General features: G+C 28.1%; 1 protein-coding gene and 1 non-coding gene across 2 annotated transcripts in view; one reads left to right on the top strand and one right to left on the bottom strand.

Annotated features, from left to right (window-relative positions):
• Positions 1–121: 121 nt before the first annotated feature.
• LOC129989217 (polycystin-2-like) overlaps positions 122–25762 on the bottom strand; it is a 47933-nt gene continuing 22292 nt past the window's right edge. The window contains exons 7-17 of the mRNA XM_056097597.1: positions 24164–24326; positions 23668–23733; positions 22072–22302; positions 18909–19030; positions 18701–18821; positions 18515–18613; positions 18303–18433; positions 15144–15365; positions 10398–10545; positions 9118–9234; positions 122–422 (exon numbers count right to left, since the gene is read on the bottom strand). Of these exons, the coding sequence (XP_055953572.1) occupies positions 402–422; positions 9118–9234; positions 10398–10545; positions 15144–15365; positions 18303–18433; positions 18515–18613; positions 18701–18821; positions 18909–19030; positions 22072–22302; positions 23668–23733; positions 24164–24326 (1441 nt within the window). The 3' untranslated portion in view covers positions 122–401. The remainder of the gene's footprint in view (positions 423–9117; positions 9235–10397; positions 10546–15143; positions 15366–18302; positions 18434–18514; positions 18614–18700; positions 18822–18908; positions 19031–22071; positions 22303–23667; positions 23734–24163; positions 24327–25762) is intronic.
• Trnal-uaa (transfer RNA leucine (anticodon UAA)) lies at positions 3103–3186 on the top strand. The gene has a single exon. It is a non-coding gene; the product is annotated as a tRNA-Leu (tRNA).

Genomic DNA, 25762 nt, shown 5'->3' with positions numbered 1-25762 from the left:
GTTTAAGAATTAAAATGACTATTTATTATTCTCTTAGAAAAGTGGTATATGCTTTTTCAAATTAGAAATTGTTTTGTTACTAATAAAAAAATTCTTTATATATTTGATGTTACACATACTAATCAGGAAATGGAACTTTGTAAAATCTCAAAATTAAGCAAAGGAATATTTGGATCAACAACAAAATTGCATTTTGAAATTACTTTTATTGTAATTTCTATTGTTAGTGCAACTGATAGAATAGTTTTTAACTTACAGAACTGCATCACAAAGGCAAATATTTTTTTTTTTTTTTTTGTTGGTGTGTGTGTCTAGTGTTTCAATCTGTATGACTAGACATATATATATAATTGTGTCCTGGGTGCTTTTAGTACAGAGGAAGAGTATAGCATCTCAGACACTTATTTCTTCTTTTTCGGGGACTATAAAAATAAATAAGTATGTTAATTATTTAATTAAATAACATATCACAGGTCTGTTGAAATTTACATGGAACGCACCATAATCATAGCTCATTGGCTAATTTCTAAACTTTTAGAGTTAGGCATATACTTCCAGTCGAAAAAATATTCTAATTGATGTTACAAATTTCCTTTCATATGTGAATGAATACATGCACTACTGTAAAATTTATGAAATTATTTATATGCAATCCATGTTTTATTAGTCATACTCATTAAAATATTCTTAATGCATTAAGTTTTTTTTTTTTTTTTTTTTTTTTTTTTTTTTTACATTTTAGCGACCTAACCTGGCTGTTTTATGAACCTCTGGATTTTATTATGGTTTATAATAGAGAAAGGTGGTTAAAGATTTATAATATTAGATGCTTAAAGCTACATACTTAGTTTCAGTTAGTCTCATAGAAATGTATTAATGTGTCAAGAATGTTTCACAAAATATGATTAATAGAACCAGGGGCACTGGATAAATATTTAGATTCTATAACTTTTCAGCAGTACATATACTGACTCTGATAAAATAAAATAAAACTTTTTTTAAAAAAATATTGTATTTTTCCAAATAGAAGTATATGCCTTTTTCTAACACTTATGAAATAACAATGCTTTAAAGTTTAACTATTGAGCTATCATTAGAATGAACACCCAGTATATCTATAAAAAGAATTATAATGCCATATTATAAGAACAAATATAAATATATATCATGAAAAGTTTTTATAAGTTTTAAAATTGTTTCCTTCAAAATGCTGCATCATTGAAAATAGTGCAATTACGCAGCACATTTTGAAAAAAAAGTATATGTTAAATAGTATTATATGCATTGAAGACCAAAATGCATATTTTTAAGAAAACATTTGTTAATGTAAGCAAGATATAATTATAGAGCAGTTGACAAACATTAACTAAAATTAATAAAAAGGGCCTTCATATATGCTTTTCATTTTTATTTAGTAAAAAAGCATCATTTTCTAACAAAAAAAAAATCTTCTACAGCACATTTATATCATTTTGTGTTGTCTCAAATTCATACCTTAAAAGATATTTTAGAATGAAATTTGATTGTTCAAAGTAAGTCATATTATCATCTTGCTGCTATAATGCTGCATTTTTACACCATAAAGCTGACCAAGGGCTACCCATTTTTATAAGATTTGCAGAACAATTCACATCTGTGTCAGCACATGATTATTACAATATCATATAAATCTTATATGCTATTGCATCCTTAACTCTGTCACTATTAATCCGGCCATGCAAGTTCCATACTAATGAGCCATTTTTCAGTGGCTTTTTTTTTTTTTCGCCCCAAAGCAAGGACATCTTTAGTGATAATTGCTTCACATCTTGGACCCCTTATCTGAAGCAAAAACCAGACCCACAGTGGCCAATTTATATAGAACTTTCATGATTAGGTTAAAGCATGACTCATGAGAAATTCATGACTGCTTGTCTTCCCATGGGTCTCAGTGGCACTGGGTTAGTAGTGAAAGGGTTAAGTGATCAATTAAAAAAAAAAAAAAAAAAAAAAAACAGTTTAAGCAAAAATTCCTGTATGCAGCATCATCACTAAGTATAATCCAATCTTACCTTAAGCAGATAAAATTAGAAATAAAAATCTTATTATTTTTTATAATTAGAACTCTTAAATATTTAAGGAAAAAAAAGATTTAAAAAAAATTTTTTTTTTTTTAACTTGAGGATATTTTTGAAAGAAAAATAACAAAGGTAACTAAATAACAACAAGTTTTTACATAATCGATTTTTTAGATATTTTTAAAAATAGTTACGAGTAAATTGCACAAAAGTATTTCTATTCTAATCGGATGAATACTTTTTATTGATAGATTCTATCAATGTAGTGCCATCACATGGCACATTTAACATAGTATGCTAATTAATCTATAAATTTCACTCCGTATATTTTATCCAACTAACATCTTACTTTATTGATAGTTTACACAATTTTTTAGAGGAGGAAGAAACAAACAAAAATGTATTATTTAATTTTTAGCTCTTATACAAAAAAGATTCTTGTGTGAAACCATTATTTAAGTTTTCACTTTAACAATCCTTAACTTTTAAAAGCATAGATTGCAAAATTCGAATAGAAGACGTATGCTACATATTATATTCTTTTAAGCGCAGCTGCTTTTTAAATATACTGGTGTTACATGAACTAAATTATAAAAATAAACAAAAATTAGTTTAGTAAGTTATTTTAGTAACTAAATAAATCAAAAATTCGAAAAGTCTCAATACAATTTAGATCAAACTAGACTGTTTGAAAAGCACAAATGACGCTGATGTAAAAATTTCTTTAATTAAATGGTCAAAATTTAAGAACTGAAAAAAAATATTTATAAATAAAAATTAATTAAATTTCTACTGTACTTATGAACGAAAATGTAAACACAAAAATAAATGATTATTTCAAAACGTCAACTTCAAGTTTAAGAGAGGAGAAACAAATCTCATAGATTATTGATAAATATCTGTGTGAATGAATGATAACGCCTTTTTCAGGTTTATTGTTCTTTCGCAAATAAACTACGAGTCATTTTACAGCTGCATTCCATTGTTTGTCTTTTGACAGCTGATAAATGTGTGTTTTAAGTTTACAGTAACACTGGTGTGTGTAGTCAGGATGGCCGAGCGGTCTATGGCGCCAGATTTAAGCTCTGGTTCTCGAAAGAGAGCGTGGGTTCGAACCCCACTCCTGACAAATCGATGGTTTCTTTTGAGAAATTCACGCCGTTTTTTAAAATTGTATGGTCATTACCTGGAAAATAAGAGATTCAGCTTCCAATGGGGCTTTTTTTAAACTACCTGTTAAACTTTTAGAATGCGATTCCTCTTATTAATTTAGAATTGCTATGTTTGAATTGTTGCTCTACTCCCTTTCGCTGTAAATAGTGAATCATTTCACTCCGTTTGGCGAATTTCCAAATTCGTCATCGGCTTACTGGATTGATTCTACGATTTTTTTTAACTGTTTAATATTTATGAGGTTTTCATGTTTCTGTTGTTACGTGATGCGACTTACTTCATGAATGAACCTTCAAAACGTCCTACAGGATAGACCGTTGAATCAAGAGTGCTAAATATTGGCTCATGTTTACTTATTGTTAATAGATGCTCAATAAAATAGTGGGTTTCAAAATTTTTAGTTAAATATTAATAAAAAAAAATGTTATTTTTTTCTTCAGTAATTAAGTATATTGTTAAAAAAATCATTTTCTCATGAGTTTAAAATTCAGAAATTAAGCTTTTCACTGATTCCTAATGTCATATTTCCATACATTTAAAAAATATTTTTAATTGTGCATTGCAACAATATTTTTCCATTGTTTTCGTTGTTGAATTTACACTCTTAATACTAAGACTAATCTGTGACGATATTAAATACATTTTTTTATTCACATAATTGCTGTTATATAAGTTAGAGAAAATTTCAAAATTAAGATAAATGTAGACGAATCAAGCCTGAAACATGATATTATGATGTTTCGTACTAAAAGTTCAAGTGATTAATAGTTGTTTTCTTATAGTTCTCGCATAGTTAATAAGATTTATGCTCCGTTTCATAGGCGATCTGAGGATTTTTTTTTAAATCTGACCCTACACTGTGTCTTAAAAATCTGCGTGACCATATGATGAATAGAACACAGAATAAAATAAATAACTGATAAGACTAAGTGTGAGGTGGGGGAAGGATCCTAAGATAATACGAAAATAGGGTGGTAACAGAGAAATACAACCGAATTATGGAAATTAAAGATTTTATATCATATATATTTAGGTTTATTAATGTGTTTACTTTCTAAAAGATTTATAAAATAAGGTAAATAAGTATAAAAATTATATTATATATGTATGTAATGATATTTTAAACTCTTAATTTAATCCAAATTAATTTCCAAAACTTTACCTTAATTTAGCCCTTCCCAACTTCATTCTAAAATATTCTCTTATTCCGTGATCCAATTCCACTTTCAGTTTAATTAATCCCTTTGTAAAAATAATGCGCCATCAAGAACTACGTTTCAAATGAGAGTGATACTTCGGTACCCTTGAACAGGTGTCAAAGGTCATTCCCTCGGCGCGTGGCCGGAAATCCTATGTTATATAAGGCAAGTCGTCATCTGTTCGTCCCTTTTTTCCCTTTTCTTACTTCTGTGTGTGCCGCAAAAATAATGCGCCATCAAGAACTACGTTTCAAATGAGAGTGATACTTCGGTACCCTTGAACAGGTGTCAAAGGTCATTCCCTCGGCGCGTGGCCGGAAATCCTATGTTATATAAGGCAAGTCGTCATCTGTTCGTCCCTTTTTTTCCTTTTCTTACTTCTGTGTGTGCCGCAAAAATAATGCGCCATCAAGAACTACGTTTCAAATGAGAGTGATACTTCGGTACCCTTGAACAGGTGTCAAAGGTCATTCCCTCGGAGCGTGGCCGGAAATCCTATGTTATATAAGGCAAGTCGTCATCTGTTCGTCCCTTTTTTCCCTTTTCTTACTTCTGTGTGTGCCGCGCTGCGTTTTCTTGTATATAATGATGCCTACCACTCGTAATAGAATAAAACGAAATTAAAAATACCAAGTCTCTTCACCGCTTTGAACCTGTATTCTACTTCAACCAAAATATGATATATATATATATATACACCGGATGTCCCAAAATGGCTGACAGATTTTTGAAAATCTCTAAAAAATGGGATTCGATAGAAATGTATAGTTTGTGGCTTTACACGCTTGGAAAATCCGGGAATTTAATTTTATTCTACCAAACTGGAAATTCAATTACTATTTCCATCGGCAGGTAGCATTGCAAAATAGGAAAAATAAAAACCAGTGTGAAATTGTTATAAGGACTGTTGAAAAAAATTAAACAATATTTTTAATATAACCAACAATTTGTAGCAACGTGGTAGCGCAATTCGAAGCAAACATTTCCAGATCCAAATACTTTGTTTTTAACTACACTTGTTACAAAATCACCTGCACCACCATATTCTGGGGGCAATATTAACCTGTGGTGAATAGCATATAAGCCAGTTAACAACGACGCTACACCAGCATAAGCTTTTGTTTCCTGGTCATGTTACTGGACTGCGAACCACAAGGTCCCAGGTTCTATCCTAGCGCATCACATATCCCCTAAAAATCAAATTTGCAATTTGGTGTGACATAATTATCTGATTTCCTAAGCTTATAGCTGCATTTCTATCGCATTTCATCTTTTCTTTAAAATTAATTTTCAAAATTCCATTAATCATTTTTGGGACATTCGGTAGTGTGTGATTAGAACATGATTCGGTAGTGAACATGATTAATCAAAAACGCATTGAACTATAGATCTAAAATTTGGTTTAGAATTTTACTGCCAAAATTCTAGATTTGCATCAAATTTTGGACCAAATCTCACTTGGGAATGATTCCCAGTCGATCTGTCTGTTTGTGTGTATGCGATTATCGTAACTGTTGTTGTTTCTTATGGCATTTGCCACGGACAAGCCTTCTGTTACGAAGGCAGCGATTTATGCCGGAGGGGGGGAGCGCCTTTTGTTTTTATAGTAGCACCAATTAGGGCCAAGAGTACGACTTTGCTACTCCTGCATCACTCATTCGCTTGCAGAACCCCTTTTACAGGAGGGCACATTCACACATCTCACAGATAGAACAATCATGCTCAAACCGGGACTCGAACCAGGGACGCCCAGATCACGGGGAAGACGCGCTGCCCCTATGCCAGGACGCCGGCGAATATCATAACTCAAAGAAGCAATAACATCTGAGTCTAGTTGGAGTTTTAATTTATATTCCCTATATCAAAATCATAAACTTCGGTTTAATTTTGGTGTAAATCCGCCAAAAACAGATTGTTTATTTGCCAGCCCATATATGCGCGAACAAGATGCGAACTCAAAAACACAACAAACTATACCGAAGAGCCAAAAAACACTGGAGGTATTTGCAAATTACGGAGGTAAGCAATAAATCAGCATAATGAGATGCCGGTGGCAACGCCTTTATAAGGCAATTTTTGAGTCTCTTTTCTTTATCGACATTCCGTATTGCGGGAACTGTCCCAACTTATTGTACCTCTTCTTTTCACTGGAACTTTAGAATCTCGAATATGGACTAAATCGCATCAGCGGAACTGCTTTGTAATTGTTAACTGACTGGAACTTCAATTTGTTTTTGTGTGAGTGCGCGCTCTTGTGTTTATGGATATAAATTTTTTGCTCTCTTCATCTGGAAATAGGGGATACCAGCCTTTGATGCTATAAATCCAAATCGCTTACTTCTTTCAAATACCGAAGAACTGCAGTCTGGTAAAGCTTTAGATCTATCCTGGCTGTTATAATGGTAAATTACCGATATGTAAGTGAATCTGAACAGAGCGTATAGTTATAGAGATGTGACGTAATATCTCCCAATAGTGATGAAATTTGGATTTTCGGTATAAACATCTTAAGAGTGTACCTTGAATACTGAATATTCAGTACACATCAAAGATCATCAGTGCGGCCAGAGAAAGGCCTTGATGAAAAGCACCATCGATGATTGACGAGAATCCTACAATGTGATAGACGTGCAACATTTCCTTAAATTTCCTCGCATTTTAGTCCTTGGATATCAACAACTATTCAAAGTACAAATTGTTCAACGATCCATCTTTGATATGGAGTTTCGAAGCCGAAGGTCCACATGTATACCTTATTGACTACACAATATAAAGCTTTAAGCCTTGTCTAGGCCCTCTACACCACCGTTGTTGTTGTTTCTTATGGCGCTTGCTGCAGACAAGCCCGCTATTCGAAGACAGCCGATTTAAGCCTAAGGGGGAGCGCCTCTTGTTTTTATCGTAGAGTCAACAAAGGCCAAGAGTACGACTTAACTACACACACGTCACAACCCTTTCTACGGGAGGGACTTCATAATTTAGACCTGAATCAGAGAACGAGCACCCCTCATCCAGTAACCCCAGTGGTATTACTCTAGACATGGAGAACTTATTGACCACGACAGATTTATACGCGCGTCAGCCACCAAGCACGCAGGGAATCTTCGGCCGGCGGGGTTCGAACTCGCAACCAAAGGGACACGAATCCAATGCTCTACCAACCAGGCTATCCCATCCCCATCACCACTGTTGGAAGGTTAATAACTTGTAACATATTGCTTGTTGCATACTGTTAACTTACGTATTAACCGGATGAATGCTTATTGGCATAAGATATTGTATGATATCGCTACGATATTCTAAATATCGGCCAATATCGTGAAGATATAGAAACAATATTGCTGGGCATTTTGTGCTAATAGGGTGGGATTAATCACTAAAGATTGCATAACAGATTCAGTACAAACGTGCCATATATCTTTATGCCATATATCATACAAACGTGCCATATATCATATATCTTTATTTCGTAACTATTTTTAATCAATATCATTCGACTTTAGTCAAGGTTCACAATTTTATGCGGAGGGAGGGGCATAGCATTTTTATTAGAGAATATGCAAGAAAGGTTTGGGAAGATCTCTTTCCCTGGTTTTATACCATAATCATTTCGTTGCAATATGTATTGATTATAAAACAGAAAATAGATTCAAAGGATGAAAAGGTGATATTAAAAAAGTTGATGATTCCAATCTCTATTTCGAAACATTGTAGCACTATATTGTTTTAGGCTTGATCCGTCTATTTTTATCTTACTTTTAAAAATCTACTCGTAACTACAGCAACATTAAAAAAAATGAATATCGTCACAACACGCTTGAATGCAAATTCAACAAAACAATGAAAAGTATTGCTATAAAACCTAATTAAAAATATTTCGAAAAAGTTGCTAAAATAAGAGAAAAATTGCGCGGATACACAATTGGTGTCAATAAAAATCTTTATTTTTGAATTTTAAAATAGTGTGAAAAACTCTTGTGCAATAATATGCTGTGAAATTATTGAGAAAAAATTAAAATATTGATTACTTTTTAATTAAAAATATAATTAAAATTTCGAACAATGCCTTTTTTTGTGAGCACCCATTACTTAAGAACCAAGTACGTCAAATTTGCTATATAATTATTAAGTCCTACTGTTCAGCCTTCAGAGTACAGGATTTTTGCTTCAAATATATCACAATTTACATTGAATACAAGTCTATATACAATATTATTTTAAAACAATCTTTGAAGATTATGTTTCATTAATTATGTCTAGGACATCTGCATTATTGAAACATTTCACTTAGAACAAATTTTCTGGAATTCATTGAATTCACCTTAAAGTTTTTAATTATAGGTATTTCAGAAAACTTTAATTTTCAGCGCATTCACCAGATGTAGTTAATCAATGAAGAATAACTTTCAAAGCACGTTTGGAAATAAAGTTATTTACATAGAACATTCTTAGTAAGAAGAGTGCGATCTTTTCCAAAATTCGTTTTTTGTTTCAAATAATATGTTGATTATTACAAAGGCATCGATTACAAGAGACACTGCTTGCATCGTAAAGTATAAATTTTAATAATTATACCTAAACTATGAAATAATTCTGGATTCCAAGTTGAACTTTGATAAATCAATCATTAATTTATGTACAGAAAAAAATATTAAAAATTCTAATGTACTTAAAGAATTCTAACTCACTGGGATGGAGCTGGTGTTTGGTACTCGAAGAGACGACTCCGAGTCCCATCTCTGGAGCTCTTCACGAACCATCTTTTCCATGTGATGTCGTTTTGCCTTTTCGTCTAAGTCTCCACTCTGTAAAAATCGAAGAAGTACTTATACACAAAAATAAAATAATACACCACTTATTTAATTACGGCAATTACTTAATTTAATTATTTTCAATTTTGAGCATGAACATGCTATTTTTACTTTTAAAAACTAAATCGTTCTACGAATGTTAAAATGACAAAGATGGTGATCACCATTTATATTATCAACACAAGAAATATTTTGTTAGAGAAATCCATCTACGTTCATTAGAATGTAAAACTTTGTCAAATCAACCCTAACACAGCTTAATCATATTCACTGTTAGCCAATGAGTTAATATTTCACAAGCAACTAAATTACATGAAATTTACTAAAACCATTTTAATATCCGATTAGGTTTGGAGGAGATTTTCAAAAAAAAAATGTTTATATGATGTTTTTTATTAATATAAGGATAAAAGAATGAATAAAAGTGAAATTATTTAAATATATATGAAGCTTTTGAATAAAAAGTACATTTTGATGTAAAATTTAGCATTTATTTACAAAATCTAGAATTGTTCTAAAGGGAAAAAAATGTTACAGTTTTTCATTTTTCTTTGTAACATTACATGGGTAACATATCTCAGAGTGTAACTAACACTTATTTAACTATTATATTCAAAAATAATATTTCAGTGTGTAATATATGAAATTATTGATAAAATTTTGGAAGTTTTCAACAATATTTACATTATGTAACCATAAATCCAGTTTTAGAGTATTCAACAACAAATCCATAGTTCATTACATTCTGCATAACATAACGAGTACTAATTATAAATTGCATTAAGATTTCTCGATTATTTTTTGTGATACGACGATACTCGTCCGTACAGTACGATTTTAAAAAAAACTCGTTCTTCAAAAAATGCATGTAAAGTTTTTAAATGCTTATAAATAAGCATCATTTACATGTCAATAGTTTGCTATAGTTTGGCTTCTAATTGACATATAGACAAAACAGAAATGTATCCATTTTTTGAAACTGCCAAAATACGAATTTCCATCCAAATTCATGTTTTTAACCTAGTCGAAAACTTAAAGCAGTTTTTTAAATATAAGAAAAGTTGATTTATAAATTCATGCTCACATTGTTGAAAATATTTAGTTCTGTTCAGTTTTGTTAGTGCTTATGATATAATAAACGATTAATTGGCACTTACTTCGGAAATAGTGTTCAGTATTTTATTCATATTTTCTCTTCTTTTCACTTTTGCCCTGTCCATAGCCGCCATCTTGTTCAAAACTGCATCAATTTTAGATACGATGTTGCCGATGGAATTCTCCATTTTATCCACTCTTTCCGACAAACTGTGAAAAATGCAAAATCGTTTGATCTTCAGTTAAAAATTTTTTTCAATTTGAAATCAATTCTGATAACATTTTTCTTCTGTAATATTGTTTTTATATGATCTAAATTCATTAAAAAAGAAATAGAAAATTTGTGTCAGTTAATTTTAGTATCTAGAAAACCAAACTTCGCTCGGCAGTTTTTTTAAACTGTGCTTTCAGGGGAAAATATTTAAATACAAATTACAAACTTATTACATATGAATATTTTTCCATCTTACCTACATATGAACTGGTCATTTAAATAAAAAAAATCATGAATGCACTTAGTTTAACATGTTATTCGAAACAATCTATTATGTTACATAATTCATTTTACAGTTTATCTTTCATTACTTAGATTTTTGAATTTACACTCATTTTACAATGTTGAAATCGGGTCTGAGACTGGTATTGTAAGCATGAGAGCAAATAGAAAAAAGCTCTAATAGTTAGTAAAAAAAAATTTTTTTCTGTTTAAAATCGTGTTTTTTCAGGAAAGACACCTATATCGATAAATTTAAAACTTTAAATTATTAAATATAAATTCACAAGTAAAAACATAAAGCAAAAGGCACGATTCGAACCGAGGATCCGCAACACACATGCCATTCATGTTGTTTATACATGAATGACACATGTCATTCATATACTGCACTGCTCACGCTTCGAAGCCGCAGTTGAATATCCAAATAGTTAGAAAATTTTTTTTTTGTGCATAAAAACGCGTTTTTTCAGGAAAAGCAACTATATAGATAAACTCAAAAAGCAAAACTTTAGTTCAGTATAAAATTTTATTGGAATTGTTGGAGGTGTTTCTGAGATGCACGAATATTTTATATATATATAAAGAATTGTTATATATATAAAAGAATCGTTTAAATTTATAAGATTAATGTGTCCTGTGTTATCCGAAATAAATAATATGTGAGATTAAGAAAACTGTACAAGGTGTATTAAATACTTTACCATTGTAATTGTAAAAGAAAATCTCAAAATAACTCTTATGATGAGGATTTTTTATTGTTTGATATGAGAATACATTCCTTTTATCCAAATGATTGGAAAATTTGTCGCTATTTCCATAATCATTCAAGTATTATATGCATATACTTTCTAGTTAATAAAAGTGTCCTATTGCTTCTTAATTTAACCAGCCTTCTAATTTTGATTAATTTAATTTTAACTCAATTCATTTAATTTTTTTCTTAATTAACCATGAATCAAGAACTCATGAAAGTCAAATGATTGACCTTTTGTTTGTCAATGTGAACTAGTCTTTTGGCATTAATCCACCTATGCGTTTTGCTTGCAGGAACATCTCCAAAGACCACTCTTTTAGCATATGGTATAAATGATTTTTTTCAATTTTTTTGGATATTCTTTATGCTCCATGATATTGTGAACAAAGCATGGAGATATTCTGTAGATGTTATATAAGATATTCTGTAGCAATATTATAAAGCATTTTGCACTAATAAGGCTGTCAGAGCGTAAAGAATAATTCTTTGTTAAAGCACGTATCTGCAATCAGTTTTTGAATAATTCTAATTAGAATATATCCAAAGGACAGAGTTGATAACCTTCTTTTGATTTGCGTTCCTCACTCGTGTTATGTTTTTAACAACTTCACCATCGTTGAACTAGTGCATCATTCGCAACGATTCTAGCTTGAATATTTATCGGTATTTGATCAACAGATTGTTGTTCGCCACCCATTAATTACCGCAGGGAAAGAAATAGTAATGATTCACTATTATAAGATGCATCAGTCAATATATAGGACGAAAAGTTGTTAATACAAACCATTTATAGGTTTGGTAATAAAAAGTTGAAAAAGACTGAACACCGTTATGATCCAAAGAGTTATCATTATCTCCATATATTTGTCTTTTGCTGTTTTTTGATAATTCATTTTGGTCAAGAATTTTCTTAAATATCTAACATAGAGTTAATTCAGTAAATTAAATTTGTGTTTTTTGAATATTGCAATCGTTTACCCGAGTAGTGATATATTTCAATTAAATTGTTCTTTTTTATACTCATAAAAAAAACCCATAACAAAATGATAAATGGGTTATCTTTTTTATCGTTATCATTATGTAAAAGTTAAATATTGAAATTCGTCAATAGGAAATAACCATTTCGTAAATTCCAACAAATTTAGATAGAAAAGTGTATCGCAAATCTTCAAAGATAATATTGGCATTCCCTGCTTGCATTAAAAATTGCACTGCTTTAAGTTTTTACTTTCAACTATTAATACATTTTATTCTTTTGTTTAAATTGATGATGATTTTTCTAAATAATTTTCATTCAAAGGAATAACAATTTTTAACTAAGTTTTTATTCTTTTTTTTATTGACACTACTTCAATTTGTTTTTTATTCTAAAAACAATAAAATCTATAAAAATGATTTAATTTACATATTCAAATAATGTTAGCATATAATATATTTCCTGAAAATAAACTGTTTGATATTGTTGAAGTCACACTGATTTTATAAATTAAATTAATAGGATCCTTAGAAATTCCAAAGTTCCTGAAAATTAAAAACAAATAACTCCCTATTCTTTTTTATGTCAACATATTTTTCGATAAGAAATAATTATGAAAATCATTAGCATTATTAATTAAAGTTTTCACTATATTAAAACACTTCAGATTTTATTTACATCAATTTATGTTTTGAAATCGTTTGAAGAGGATTTTTAAATTACAAATACTACATTAAAAGTTATATTTTTGTATTTAATAACAAGACAAGTTAATTCCACGAAGAAGAGAGAAAAAATGGGTTCGATATAGTATATATTTTTCAAATATAATAAATGCTTTGAAAACATGAAACAAAACAACTGACCTTTGCACATCGCATTTGGAGCTTTCTGCTTCTATTTCACAAAATGTGTTGGGATTTTCATTATAGCCGTAATCTCTGTTCAATTCAAATTCTCTTACATTTAAAATCAAATCCTTCATTGTTTTGGAGAAAAAGAATGTACACTCTGAATTAATTCGAATGCTACAATTCTCATACAGTGCCAAAATGCGGTGTTCGTATCGTTACCGGCTGAAACTAAAGTTTCTCGCTATCTATGTGACAAAAATCCCTATTTAAAATATTAATAACGTTGGTTCTCTGTTTTGAGGGAAAATATACAAGTTATTTCCGTGCGATTAAAGAAATGGTTCACGGAATATTTGTTTATCAATATACGTTAGATAATGATTCTCAATTTTGATGCGTAAATTAAATTAGTAGTTTTTGAAAAATGATGTAAAATTTTGAGAAATCATTAAATTATTAGTTTTGAAATGAATGGAAATAATTCATTTGGATGTTTTTTTTTAAATTATTTTCTTTTCTTCAGATACCAAAAAAGTGAGTAAAGAAAAAAATCTAATCTTTTTACATAAGATCAGTTTTCTTATTTTGTCTTTTTAATAATGTATGAAATTTTAAATCCCTAAATTAGAACACGTTATATATTTTATATTATTTATTCATTTCAAGACGGAACATAATTTTCGTATTAGAAGAATTTTTCTTGTTTCGGTTTCAATAAGAAAATTTGTTCAAAATTTGTTTTACCCATTTCCGCCATGCTTTCAAGCTATGGATTACATAGATTAAATTCTGTTTAACGATGGGAAAATTTTCGAAAGTTTTACTTTGTTTACATAATTAATTTTCATTCTAATATCTTAATCGAAAAAAAAAAAGGTGCAATGAATTACACTTGATATTTACAGAATTTAAAATGGAACTTTGTAAACTCGGTTATCAAAAATTCAAGATCTGAAAATTTTCCCAGTTTATTCGAAGATGCTTTACTAGGAGATTATTTATAAAAAAATAATTGAAATATCGAATTTAGCATCTAAATACTGTTAAAAATATATTTAATCATATTAATTATGGGCATATTTATGTCATACATTTTATATAATTCTCTGTTTTTTTCATAAATTTTTTACATGCATATAAATTTTTAATGAAAAGAATTCCTTTTGAATAGAAGAAAAGTATTATATAGATAAATAAACGGATATTTACTATAAACAATATCTGAATTAATTAGCTGTCTCACAATCAAAATTATTTCTAACACCAAAAACATGAAATATTATTAAATTTTAAATTATTCCGATGGAAATCTTAATTCATATCTACGTTTCACAGCTACATATCGTTTGAATTCCCGCGGGGAAAATTTGCATCTAAAAAATCCCTATATGCGGAAAATTAAATTCCATTTTCTTTCTACGTGCTGAATTAAAAAAAAAAATCCTTTCTGATATAAGAAAAATTAGAAGCAATTAATAATATATATAAGTAAATGGATATTTATAAACAATATTTTAATTAGTCAGCTGTCACACAATCAAAATTATTTCTATCACCAAAAATATGAAATATTGTGAAATTTTAAACTACCCCAATTGATATCTAATTAATTCAAATCTGTGTTTCACAGTTACACGTCGTTTGAATTCCCGCGGGGAAAATTTACAACTAAGAAAATCCCTATTTAGGGAGAAAATGAAATTCCGTTATCCTTCTGTGTGCTCTCACCCATTGAAGTCTTGTTGCGAGACAAGGGAAGCCATGGCAACAGAATTGACGGCGTTGGACGATTCATTTGATTCAGGTTTGTGGACCTGGCGTTCGATTTCTAAGCGCTGGTTGTCCAAATCCGCGAGCATCATCTTCGTTTCATCTGCATCCAACTCCCGATCGTTATTGATATCGTACTTGGCAAACAGCATTTCGATTTCCATGTCCGTAAAGTTTTGCCTGTGAATATCAAAAGGAATCGGATAGTTAAAATATACAAACGCATTTTAAAGAATTATTTTCAAAGAAATTTCGCAAGATTTTCATTTATTTGGAAAAAAATTTTGAGAATTTTGTTAAATTTCAGAAATTTCGTTAATTTTTTCGAAATTAGAGACATTTGGAGCTCAGATTTGTCCGATTTAAAGGCAATTATACTATCATTTCACTTATAAATATTTAAATTAAAAAATGTAAGGTTACTACTTTAATCGTGACTTAATAACTTTTATTTAAACTGTTAAAGACAGGATATGCTTCAGCATGAAGAAATATTTTAAGCGATGAAAAATCTTTTTTTTCCCGATATTGTTTCAGTCAATTAATTTCTACTGAAAAAATTACAATCTGCATTGTTATACAGTACTTTGGTTCAATTAGCTATACTTATTAAAATATTCCATCCATAATAATATTTTTTTAAAGTTCCATTCTTCTGTAACTGAAAATCGACCACCGTACGAAGATTTGAATTTCATTATTTTAAGCCAATCAGCAGCTGACTCGAGCAAATGCCACTGTTTGATTGGTGGGTATTCCTCGATGCAGTTATTGAAATGAACAAAATTTGTCTAAAGCAATAATATTAAAGTATCATAAGTAAATCCCTTTAGGTAATAGAATGCATTTTTTTTTTGTTTAAAATGTTGGAGTATTAAGAATATGAGAGATGTGAGCCGTGACCCCCGAGAGATCACGTGTGAGCCCGCGCGTGTGTGTGGTAATGTTCTACGGACCAAGCCGTTTAGTCTATAGTTACCAAATTTGGCACATATATACTTTGGAGGATATGAATATTTTGGAATGATTTTTGAAACTTTAATTAATAAGTAAGCTGAATTTTGTCGTTTTTTTCGATAACTTCTTAAAATATTATTACAAAAAAATTTCTACATTTTAAAATAAAAAAAAAACATTCTTTTAATGATATTATTTTAAATAGTAGTCCTGAATTTTAGAAATTAAAAAAAATTGTTCACTGATTTCTAATAATAGATTAAACCTAAAATCCTAATTTAATCCCAACCTAAAATTAAACCATTTTCGCAGGTTAAGCAAATATTTAATCTCCTAATTTTTTTCCATTGTTTCAAAACTACAAAAGGAAGAATTTGTTTAGTATCTGTGTAGTTTACAAGACAAATAAAAAACTGAAATAACGACATCGTAAGGCCTAAAAAAATATATGAATCAGAAATTTGTTTTTTTTATAGCACTATGGTATTATGGAACTAATCTCTATTACAAAGGTCTATGCATTGAATGAGCAAAACTAATAATAAATTAATTAAAATGACACAACTTTAATGTCAGACAGTTTGGAGGAATCATGGATGTAAAGTTATATCCAAACGATTTATCTGAAATGAAATGTAATTAATATTTCTGGGAACCAGATGGGCTTCTGAGATGACTGGTTAATAATATTTTTATAGTAAACTTTTGATAAGGCTTTTTTTAATTAATTAAAATAATTCATTAAAATTATTACTTTTAGAGAAGATCAGATGTATCAAAGTTTTTGTTGCTTGCAGTAGTTTTCAACTTACACAAATTCTTGCTGGAATTGAATGATAGAACTTACATAATCTTAGTTAAAGAAAAGTTCAGAATTTATTAAAATATTAATATATTATCATTAAAAAAAGCCAGTTTTAGGAAATAATTTACCTTATTTTAAAATGTGATGTAAAAAGAAAACGAAATTCCAAACACTCTCTTTCTAAAAAATAAAAGTCACAATAAAACGAATTCGAAGGATCTCATGTATGCGCTTAAATTTATGCATCACGCAGAAGCTTTGGAGCCGTCTAAAACGGATAATTTTATGCAATGTTGCCAATAAATCTTAAAAGTTAAAAAAAAAAAGCTAACTAAATAAAGGAGAAGGAAATTTCGATCATGTGCATCTAATTTCGTAATTTTAAAGTAAAAAAGAAAATAGATGAAGTTTTATTTCTTTTAAATGTGTGATTATTATCAATCCGCACATTTAAAAGAAATTTCTAACAATATGAAATTTATGACATTTCTATGAACTTTATTGAATACTAGCCACATTAGGTGACCAGCCGTTTCGCCGATCTTAATGCTGTTTAAAATTTTCAGTTAAATATTTTCTGTAACTTTTCTTTAATAGCTTCTTCATCAAAATATTTTTAATTTTCAAAATTTGATAGTCATATAATCCATTCCTACTATGAAGAAGGCCTTAAGCCATAATGCACCATGTATCTCTTTAATTTTCAGTTAGCTCCCTTAAAATTTCAACTTTAAATTAATATGGAAATGATTAAACTGCAAACAATATAAAAACACATTTTACTGAAATCAAATATTTTTTTAAATGAATACTGAAAACAGAATCGATCAGCATTTAAGTCTTACGTATACTACAGAAAAATTTTCATAATTTATGTAGTATCTTAAGAAATATTCTACAAAAATTTCCCAAATTCATCATAAAATTCAGTTTTTAGTTTTGCTTTCAAAAGGATTTAAATGAAGTCAATAAGAATATTTTATTTTGTTTTGGTCTACAAATATATTTCAAAAAATTATGAAATCTAAATTTTATACAGTCTTTTGGTCCTAAAGAATCATATTCTGCGAAATATTCTAGACACTGCAACATTTAAATAAGTAAATGAACTACTACTTTCTGTTATCCATTTTTGAAATGGCCGATGAAGTGGTATAGTATCATCCGTTTTTATTGAATAGTGATATTCAAATATTCGTAAATCAGTCAGTTTTAATGACTGATTTAGTTGATTTAGGAATGCAATTCTTTTTATTTAAAATATTAGCATTTCAAGAACTCATTTACTAAATATCATCTTATTTACTAAAAGCCTTACTAAAATCATTTACTAAAAAAAGGAAATTTGTACTTACTGTCTTAATTTCTGACGAACTTCTTCAAAAGTCAGTTTGTTATCACCATTAGAATCAGCAAGTTTAAGAGCATTTTGAAGATCCAACAGCTGATTTCTTTTTCCAAGCTTACCCATCATGTTGTTGAAACCCTATCGGGAAAATATTTGAAAACAGTCAATTAAAACTAGTCCTTAATATTTTTAACTTGATGAAGAGCACCAAAATATTACCTTTTTGAAATAATCAGCAATTTCAAATTCATTCTTCTGAGATGCAATCTCTGCTTTTACTTCAGCATATGTGTCGTTGATGATAGCCAAGAACATGTTCTAGAAAATTACAAAATAAAACATTTTTTTTATTATAAAATGTACACTAAAATAATATATGATGTTTCTTAATTAACCTCAACTTACCATCAGAACGAAGAACACAAAAAACACATAACTTAGAAAGTAAATAGGTCCTAGAATTCGGTTGGCTGCCTCCAACTCGTAGAAGTTGAAGTCTCCTAGAATAAGTCTTAATAGTGTAAATCTGAAAATGAAGAAGTTGGTTATTTTCTGTATTTCTATGGGCTGAAATTACATGTTTTCATTCTTAAACAAGATATTAATGACTTACACAGCTTTCGCAAATGTGCTGAAATCACGAACAACAGTACCAAACAATAGATAACCCAACTGAGCGAATGCAAAGAAGACTATGAAGAACATAATTCCAAATCCTGCCACATCTTTAGAACACTAAAAGAAAGAATAGAATTCGTTATTATTTTATTTATGCAATTCGTTTATTATATCTCATTTTGTTAAAGGAAATACATTCGTTATGTTATCATTCTTGTATTTAATTTATAATTCCTTCCAATTAAAAATACATAATATGTGATTTACTTTTCACTTTTTGAAAATTCTAATTGAATTCTGGAATAATTCAATTACAATTTTCAATATTAACTTCGTGAGATTTATGATGTAAAAAAGAATTAAAATGATCTCTCTTCTACCTTTATTTTTCTATTACAAATCTTGTTTAATACGGATAAGCGTTGCAAAGCATTTAATTTTTCTTATTAAATACATTTTTAATATATAATTAGATGATACACCTGACGTTACCCGGAAATAAAACACTTTTATATCTAATTTTTTAAATATAAAACTACTTTTTTATAAAACATTAAAATATTTTTATTTTTAACAGTCCTGTATTTTTGCTTTACTATTCTGTTAATATGCAGAAATAATATAGCAAAATCCTTTTATCGTTTGAATTGTTGTTTTTTAAATTAAAAAGAAAATATCAAATGAAACAGACGATTTTAAAAATCGCCGACAGTTGGATTTTCCCATTGGTTTGAATTACTTATTCAAAAATTTGCATTACTTATATAACAAATAAAGTAATGAAATTTTTGTTCACTAAATGCAGAATTATAAGAAAGATTTAAAGGTCATTTTGAGAGATAATTGAATAAATAATTAATTTTTAATTAATAAGAACTTCAAAATATATTAAGTCAACATTTTTCCTGATTCAAATTGTTAATCCTTTCTGATTTTAGTTTTTTCTTTGATGTATTTTGGAAATAGCTCTTCGTATGCATTCTTTATTCATCAAAAGTAAGAAAATATTTAATTTGCTCAAGAAAGTTTTGCTTTCTGAGCGTTGATTTGAATTTGAGTGGTGCACTCACATTCTTTTCTTTGGTATATCATAACTCACTATTTTTAAATAAAATATATTGACTACAAATATGTGTTAACATACTTATATTGTTAACATATTTATATTGTAATAGCATATATTTATATTGTTAATTTATATTGCTAACTTATATTTATATTGTTATTATATTTATATGTATTAACATATTTAACATATATATATAACAAAAAAAAATAGTTATAGGAAAATTTAAAGTCTTAACGTTGCTTAGCAATGGAGTATCTATAAATTTTTTGCATTTCAGACTTACTTGCACTAAATTTGAAAAAAATAATACTTATCGAAAATATTGTACAGAAATGAAATTGATATCATTTAAAAGGTAAAATTTTGAATTTTAAGATGATGTTAAATACTTATCTATGCTTACTTTTAATTATTGTTAAATCATTGCATTGTAGTAAATAAAAACTCGCTGTAATTTCTGAACAATAGAAAAAAAAGGCATAAAATATTTGAAGATTAATTTTAATGCTTTTAGATTTTTTTAAGAATTTAAATTTAAATAAAAAATTAATAATAGTTGAAAGAAATAATATGTAAAATTAGAATTGATCTCATTAAAATAGTAAATTTTTGAATTTTAAAAAGATATTGAAATATTTATTGTAAGAATATTTGTTTTCAAAGTTACTGCGGGAAAACGGTAAAATTTCGGTTAATTTCATTTTTACTTCCATTTTTTCCATTGCCTTGAAAAATAAGTGTGCAAAGTTTGATTGAAACACACACACACACACACACACACACACACACACACACACACACACACACACACACACACACACACACACACACACACACACACACACACACACACACACACACACACGCACACGCACACACACACTGCTGAAATGCATTGCATTCATCTTTTTATTCGAACTTTCTCTCGATTCTTTGTTTTGAATTCGATTCAGATATTTCCTTTTATCTATTTTCGGCGAGTAAGATCCCAGTCTGACTTAGATTGATACTGGATTTCCCATGCTATTTGTAACTCTGTATGGTAAAGCAATGCTGGCTGCCTGAAAGATCTACATAATAAACATTTATATTTATTAGAAAAATATGATATATGACAACTGTTCTCTCTTAAGAATTTGTTCATTTATAAAAATATTAGAAAAAAGACAGACAAGACGGTGAATATGGCAAGTAAAAAGAAGAAATGATTTAACTTGTTCTCAAATCAAATTATTAAAATGGAAGCAAACGATAAATATTGAGCTTTAGAAAAGGATTTGTATAAAATCGATCTTTTTAAAACATTTTTTTATGTGAATTTATTTAAAGTGCAGATAAATAGATATTTTACAATTTACTGTACTTTGGAAATGGACTTCATAGGTCTAACTTTTTTCATCAAATTATTAAAATGGAAGCAAATGATAAATATTGAGCTTAAGAATCGGATTTATATAAAATAATTTTCTTTAAAATATTTGTTTATGTAAAAATATTTAAATAAAAAATATTTAATAATAAATAAGTGCAGATGTAAAAATCTTTTGAAATTTACTATATTTTGGAAATGGATTTCGTAGGCCTAACTTTATTTTGCCTATTAATCTTTAATGCTGGCAAAAACGTAAATTCAATTCTTTAAAATATATTATTAGGATGTTCTCCATAAAAATGAGTTCTAGTTTCAGTACTAATTTCTAGAAATTAGATCATATTGTCACGATGAAAATACAATAATAAAGAATGTATCAATCGGAAATTAATCACTTGCAACAAAGATGCAAAAATATGTGATAAGTCACAATCAACATTAACTTGTATTTTCAATTTGGAAATAAGAAAGCATTAACTTGTATTTTCAACTTGGCAATAAGAACAGCATTAAGTTGCATTTTCAACTTGGCAATAAGAACAGCATTAAGTTGTATTTTCAACTTGGCAATAAGAACTGATTTCAAAAATAAAAATGAAAACATAAACTGCCATTAACTATCAACACGTATTGTTCTCGCTGATTTCCTGATTAAGGCATTTTTTTTTTTCCATTCTTGATCGAAGCAGTACAATTTGTGTTTAGGTATTTTCTTACCCTAGACAATGTGGATGATAACTGCGTCATGGTTTTGTTGAAACTGATGTATTTGAATATTTTGATCCATGCGAGAAAAACTGTCAGCGCAACAAGATTGTTAAACTGTGTCTGCCAATATCCTAAGAATTCGAAATTCGGATAGTTGTCGGGCTGACTCAACAGTTCTTGGAGCAAATCATCCATAACCATGTTCCTGTACACACTAAAGCCGATGCACATAATGGATACCTGAAAAAAGAAAAGGATTTTTAATGGTTTAACGTATTGTATTTTAAGCTTATATTGAAACAACATTAATGTTAAAAGGGAAGGAATTGGTGTTAATTAGCATTTAAAGTATTGTAGCTTTGTATCAATCTTTTTTTTTTTTTTGTAAAACATCGTAATTTATAAAGAAAGAGATAAGCATATTTATTACTGATTTCCTAGGATTGATATTAAATTTTTTAATTCTTATTTTTAAAAAAAATCATAGAATCTTATGATTTCAAATTTTTTTGAAATTTAGCAGAGAAATATTAAAAATCATGTACTTTTTGAACTGTTTGCACTAAAATTGAGCTTTTTGAAGCTACTAAATCTCAATATCCGCGACCGCATTTCAAATTGAATGATCAAAATTTCTTTATTTTGACCATTTTAGGCATGCGGGTAAATTCTTTGGTAAAATTCCACAAATTTTTCATTTTTGATAGATTTTTAACTCAAAATTAAAATAAAAAAATTATAAATTTTAATTTTATTTTTATTATTTTTCGTCATATATACATTTTTTTAATTTAATGAGCATTTTCAAACAAAAATTTTATGTAGAAACAGAATAAGTATTGAGCTCTAGTTTTATTTCTACCAATGATTTTTGATATAGTATGGGCGAAATATTTAGTTTAAAATAATTTTCCAAATGCTCTTAATTTTTAATTATTTAAAGAATATTATATAAAATAAATGGCTTTATGGAAATATTTATTATACTTTCATGACACACGAAATATCATGAACATATTTTTTTTGCGCGTGTGAAAAGTATGTGTTTTACATGGAATTTGTCAATAATTTTTAGATCCTCCTTTTCAGAGAAAAACGTATACAGAATTTATTACAAAATGCATTTACAATTTTTCTATTGAAATTTCAATTTCAAGTTACCATTTCAGAAATTAATAATTTCACTTTCCTCCTATTCTAATCGAATTCTTTCCAATTATTTGAGAACTTAGCCTTGAGATTAACATCAAACCGCCATACCTAGTAGCAAACATATATTGTACAATATTGTATGATATTAAACAATATTTACAATAGTGTATAATACTGTGGAATATTAAAGAATATAATATAACTTCGCAAAATATTGCATAATATTGTTCGATACCATATTATACAATATTGGACATCATTTTAATATTGTATAATATGCTAATATTTTATTATTATATTGTTGAACAGGATATACTTCCTGGATATTGCATAATATAAGGATGAAGAGCTGACCGTCCCAAACAGTTCTAGCTAAGAAGATTGGGTTAAAAATGATATAATTAACATTATTCATTTACATTTAAAGATATATAACTTTTAAAGATAACTCACTGTGAGAACCAAGATGTCTTGAATGTTGAAAAAATCCTTGAAATATTTGCATTTATTCCGTTTTATCTGTAAAAAAATATTTGATGAAACATATTTGAACAAGAAGTGTACATGCATTTATAATCTAGTTACATTTTTTACATTTATTTTTTTATTCGTTAAATTGTTTTAATATTTTAGGAGGGGAAAGTTTGCAAGTTAAATATTATTTTTCTGTAAAATATTCACATTTTATAGATAGTATATGTTATGAAAAGTTTTGACTTTTTGATAAACTATTCAAAAATTTAAATAATATTTTCGATTAAAATTTTTTTAAAAATGACAGATTTTATTTCGTATTTACAATTGATTATGATTATATATGATATTTAAATTTTTTGTACGACTTTTTTAAATAAGACAGGTATATATATTTAAAAAACTACGTTATTAAAGTTAATGCATTAAGAAGTGTTATCAATTTTTTTTTTACTACTTCTAAGTAAGTACTCACTTCTAATATTTCTTCGATTAGGTAATATACAACAAAGACTGAAAAGATGATTTCGCATACAAAAATAAAGTAATCGCTTGTTGTCACATAGCGAAGAAGCTTGACTGTTCTGAAACTCCATGAAGGAATCATTCCACCTGTTGCCGGAAATTCGAAAACAATCCTATGTCAAAGGAATAAATTATGTATTTTAAAAATAAAAGTTAGTTTTTTTGTTTTTAAATTCAATATAATTGAGATAGTAGCACATATAAAACATTTAAAAATCTCATTGGGGTTAAATCATGTTGAGATTATTGCACAAATATTTTTCAAAAAGAATAAATAATTTGCTAATCACAGTTAGGAATAGATATTTGATTTCGAATGTAGATTCTCTCAAAATCTCAACTCATCTCGAAATATTTCTTGTAAATGTTTCTCAACTCTTCTTCGAAAATTTCTAATTGATCTTCAAAATTGCTTAGTGTGTACGGCAAATTACATACAAATTGAGAAAAACTATTTTTCCACGTTGTTTCAAATGCAGAGGTTAACAAACTACTTTACATTTTAGGGAAACATTAAAAATTTATACTCTTTCAAACGTTTCTTATCTTTTCCTCTTTTGTATAATTGCTTTCTATGGATTCCTTCCTTTTAAGATTCTGACTTGACTAAAAAGATTTTTTTTCAGTGGAAAAATTAAATTTTTTTTATGGTTCAACAATAAAGTGCCGACTTTTTAGATTTTTTTTAGAATCTAAATCTTTAGATTCTAAAATGTAATTCGAAATTTAATTAGGCGATTAGATTTTAGAATCTAACCTTCCTTCACCTTTGAATAAACTTACAGTCTTTGTTTTTAATGCATGTGATATAGATAAGCAATTTCAATAACAAAAAATAAATAAACAAAAGATCGGAAATAATATTTGCTTAAATGGGAAACGAGTGATTTATTTTATTTTTAAGATGAATTCTCCGAAAATATTATTTGAAATGTTTATATTATCTCTCTATTTACACAGCTGCAGTTTGCCAAACGATTTTGTTAAAAACCCTGGAGACAGAGATTATTTTTAGTGCTTTGATATGATCCAACGTGCGTTTTAAATACATTTTTTAATGCTAAATATTTCACAACGATTGGTTCAAGGAAAACGTGATATTCCAAAATAGTTCAATGAAAATTGGTACACATGTTTCAAAACCTTCAAAGTTATAATAAACGGTAAATTTTAAGATAATTGTAAAATATGAATTAAATGTTTCAAAACCTTCGAAGTTATAATAAACGGTAAATTTTATGATAATTGTAAAATATGAATTAATAAAGTTATGTTAAAAAAGTAAAATATTTCAGCCAAAAAACGTAAAAATTTGACAAAAAAATATTAATGTAAAATATTTAATACAAAAATAATTTTTATTTTATGACTGAAATAATTAAATTTTTTTCCTGCCTTATATATAGTTGGAGAAGTGTAAATGTGAATGAAGATTAAATAAATTTTGATTCTTTTTAATTATGTTGCTTTTATGATACTGAAAATTTTACTAAAATTCCATTACTAGTTTTTTTTACAAAAAGAAAGTGATGACAATTTATATATTCTT

Source organism: Argiope bruennichi, chromosome 10 (genome assembly GCF_947563725.1).
Source record: "Argiope bruennichi chromosome 10, qqArgBrue1.1, whole genome shotgun sequence".
Lineage (NCBI taxonomy): Eukaryota > Metazoa > Arthropoda > Arachnida > Araneae > Araneidae > Argiope > Argiope bruennichi.
Note: the sequence above shows the minus strand (reverse complement) of the source record. Positions and strands in the feature narration are given on the sequence as shown.